Below are 3,950 nucleotides of genomic sequence, written 5' to 3'. Positions count from 1 at the left end.
AACTAATAATTCCGCGAAACTTTCAGGTTTCAGGTAAAGAGTGGTGGAATAATGTGGGCAGTTGAAAGTCCAATGTAAATATTACCAGAGAGGGACAGCAGAAAACAGAGTTTATAACATGAACACAAAAACCACAATGGGGTGTAATCCGTAGGCGGCCACCACCAAGATGGCGCCGCAGACATATCAAACCTATGAGAAATAAAACATGTTAACTTAACTAACCCAAAAACATCCTCTGCATGTGGCTTGAATTCTGCTTTTGGAAGCATTTGCATCAGTGTCTGTGCAGATGTGTCAGACACTATCAATTTGCATTGCACTCCTGTAAGACTGATGCAGCAGATTCCACACTTTCTTCTTGCTTGTCAAAACCTGACACCCACATTACCTCCAGCAATGGAAGATTGGTGGGCGATTCGGGTATGTTAGCAGCTAATGTAAATTGCTGGTAAGCTCAGATAAGCTCACTTATTTCTAACTCCACTCCCCCAAGATTTTCTTCATTTTCAGACTTGTAGTCTTCAGCCCCAACATGATGCCTTACCTATATTGTGACTGCTTAGTGGGAAGTAGGGTCTAAAGAAGAGAGCGAGGTCGATAGCGAAGCACTTGACCAGCATGGCAGCAAACACACAGAAGAACAACACACACAATCCGCCAGTGACCACTGGAATTATTGACTCTGGAAAACAAACACAAAATTAAAGTATAAAAAAAATGTGTGTGCGATATTTTTTGTACTGTCAACAAATTCTACAAAATCGCCAAAACCAACAATTAATTATTTCAACTAAGAAGTATTATATATGTAGCCAAAGCCTGATATACTCTTAGCCATGGCAAACATGCAATTATTCTGTCACTGACCTCTCCTCTTAAGAGTTACAATGCCAGACACCGATTTGTAGAAGCCCCTGCCGATGCATTCAAATTTAGCCTGGAAATCTCTAGCAGACACTTTTTCAATGGTCAGGATTGCAGTGGAGATGGTATTCTTTGAAGGGCCCATCATGGCCCTAACAAAGGACACACAGTTCATTAAAGGAAAGGAGACAAAAGTTATCATTGTTGGTTACAGAGACTGAAGTGGTTCACAGCCAACCAGGGCAAGGAAATGCACAGAATCTTTAAAAATATATTTTATAGTAGAAAGGTTTTTTAAAACAAAGGTTATATATTGTCATATTAGGTAGTTTTTATCACATTGATGTATGTTCAAGTGAATGTTCTGATAAGTATGGTTTTAATAAGTTATTTGATTCTATATAAACGGGGTTTCACCTCATCATCCATCTTTATATAGGCTACAGTTGTTGGTTTAAACACAGATGTAGTGTAATGTGTATATTTACTCAGTGTGCATGAGCGTACATGTCTGAATGAGTGTACAGTATATTACAAATGTGCAATCACAGTATACAAATTATAACCGTTACATATTGTGCACGTGTGCATTTCAGACATTGTATTGATAAGGCTTACACTTCTGTGGTTTGATTGTGTCCATCGGTCTGTTTGGGGATTCCACTAAAATTCCAGCTAGCTTTACAGTGAGGTTTAACATTAGTCCCGCACAACACTGAGCAGTTCAGCTTGATCCCAAAGCCTGGTAGAAACAAAACATTTCATAAGAGACAAGAAACAGATTTGTTTTTAAGTGGCTTGTACAGCTTGTTTTAACCAATTTTCAAATTTGATTTGATTTATTAGGATCCCCATTAGCTGATGCAAACACATTATTTACTCTTCCTGGGGTCCACACAGAACACATTACAAGAGAAAAAAACACAATAAAACATCAGTACACCAAACAGATTATCCTAACCAACAGACAAGCTACTGTAGGCCAAATTGTTAAAAAAGTTGATGTAGGTTAGGAAGTGTGAGTGTGTTTTTGCTATTTTACAATTTTTCAGAACACCACAAGCAACTACACATGGATGAAAACAATGCTGGATTTAAACCACTTCAGTCAGCTCTGCAAATAATTTATGAGGAAGAAAATGCATTCAACTCATTTGTTCGACATCAGGGATTGTTTGTTTACAAAAAAACTCCACAGGAGTTCGCTCCAGAAACGGGTCAAAGTGAAAACACATGAGTTTGTTGAGATGAGGGAAACTTCCAGAAACAGAGATGACCTTAACTCTGAGTTAGTTGTCATAGCAACATGTGCTGTGAACCTAACCGGTTTGAACAGTGATCTCTGTCCTCGCATTCATTTTATCTTGCAAGTTAAAGTGTTTTTAAGATGTGATCTGGTGCACATTAAGGTTGTCAAGATATAAAACAACAAACCAAGAACCCTGAAGGACAACCACTTCTGCTCCTACCTGAAGAGAGTTTAAAACATGAGGGGCGTCAGAGCTGAGACAAAGAGTCTCCATCCCACATGCCAGTTACCACCTGTAAGGATTCACTCCACTATTCCTCCTCTCTAGTCACCCCCTCCTCTCCCCTGCTAGAGTTCACTGATCAAATGAAAGACCTGGGGCCTCATTTATAAAACTTTGCGTGGGATTTGCGTCAGAAGTGGCGTACGGATGAAACATAGGACTTGCGTACGCACAGAAATATTCGGATTTATAAAACCGTGCGCACGCACATCCTACGCATTTTTCCCTTAATAAATCACAATCAATTCTAAATGTAGCGCAGCTTTTGCGGCTTCATGTCACGCCCATAGTTGCCCATAAATAGTCCGTGAAACGCCCACAAGTTAATATTCATCGATTGCGAAATCATGGCAAACACAGAGAGGAAATCAAAAAAACGTAACTTCACTCAATGTGAAGTAGAAGTTATCGTTGGCGAGGTGGAAAAGAGGAGCAAAATGTTGTTTGGAGGGCACAGTGTGGGCATTACTAATGCCAAAAAGGCACTTGAGTGGCAAAAGGTTGCAGACGCCGTAAATGCTGTAGCCTCACAACCTCGGACTGTGGCTGAAATAAAAAAGAAATGGTCGGACATCAAAGTCGAGGCAAAAAAGTGTCTAGCGCTCCATCAGGACGGCTCGAGGGAGTCGGAACCGGCTCATAAGCCACTCGTCCTCATTTGCCAACAAGTCTTCTTGCTGTCTGAAGATGCGTTCACTCCGAATCCTTCCATTTGCCACATCTTCTAAGAGCGCAAGATCAACCATTGTGCGTCATTACGCATTGTGATGGGGCATTTTATTTCCATCCATTTAATTGCATCTGACAAGCTACAGATGTCGGTTATAATCTACTTGGAAATGGGAAATAGTTCAGCGCAAATGTAATTTCTTTCTAAATGGTTGAGACATACGTCATACGTTATTTTATCAAAAATAAAACAAACTAAAGGCATATGCATGAATACCATGATTCCGTAGCTGATGAAGACATTTTTACTATGAAAACAACTTTCCCCAGTGGACAAATAATATCTATCTATATATCTATCTATATATCTCCCTAATTATCTATCTATCTGACTGACTATCTAATTGCATCTATATCTGCTCCGCCAGACGGACACATTGGCGAGAATATCAGTTTTGTACATTATTTCGTTCTGTTTACCATCTTATTTATGAGGATGAATTGTATAACATGCCAATGTTATTGCAGAACATATTTCACTTTTTGGAAATATGTGTTAATTTGCATTTCTGTTGCAGATCGATCAAACGGGTGTTTGTGTAAGCTGTTAATTGTAAGACTTGCTTTGTGAAGTCTTCGTGTTATTTATGAGAGGCAGTATTGCCATTTATTTTACAACGATCTACAGTTTCACTCACTTTCACCTGTTTCTTCCATCTGCCGACGGTGTCGCCATTTCTCATTTCACCCGTTTTTGTGCGTACGCCTGGGTAAGAGCTTGCTTGAAGGACCGCACATTTTACCGTCAAGTTTACTTTTTATAAATACCAATTATTGCGTAGAGAGCGGCGTACGCCTTCTTTTGTGCGTACGCAACGTTTA

General features: G+C 39.6%; 1 protein-coding gene across 2 annotated transcripts in view; it reads right to left on the bottom strand.

Annotated features, from left to right (window-relative positions):
- Positions 1-505: 505 nt before the first annotated feature.
- The window catches only part of LOC123974173 (interleukin-1 receptor-like 1), a 28,863-nt gene continuing 25,418 nt past the window's right edge, over positions 506-3,950 (bottom strand). For both annotated transcript variants that reach the window (XM_046054664.1, XM_046054665.1), the window contains 3 exons: positions 1,486-1,609; positions 871-1,019; positions 506-685 (listed from right to left, as the gene is read on the bottom strand). In XM_046054664.1, coding sequence (XP_045910620.1) covers positions 525-685; positions 871-1,019; positions 1,486-1,609 — 434 coding nt within the window. In that variant the 3' untranslated portion in view covers positions 506-524. The remainder of the gene's footprint in view (positions 686-870; positions 1,020-1,485; positions 1,610-3,950) is intronic.

This window comes from Micropterus dolomieu, linkage group LG07, assembly GCF_021292245.1.
Source record: "Micropterus dolomieu isolate WLL.071019.BEF.003 ecotype Adirondacks linkage group LG07, ASM2129224v1, whole genome shotgun sequence".
NCBI classification, from domain to species: Eukaryota; Metazoa; Chordata; class Actinopteri; order Centrarchiformes; family Centrarchidae; genus Micropterus; species Micropterus dolomieu.
The sequence above is the reverse complement of the archived record's forward strand: the minus strand, read 5'-3'. Positions and strand labels throughout refer to the sequence as shown.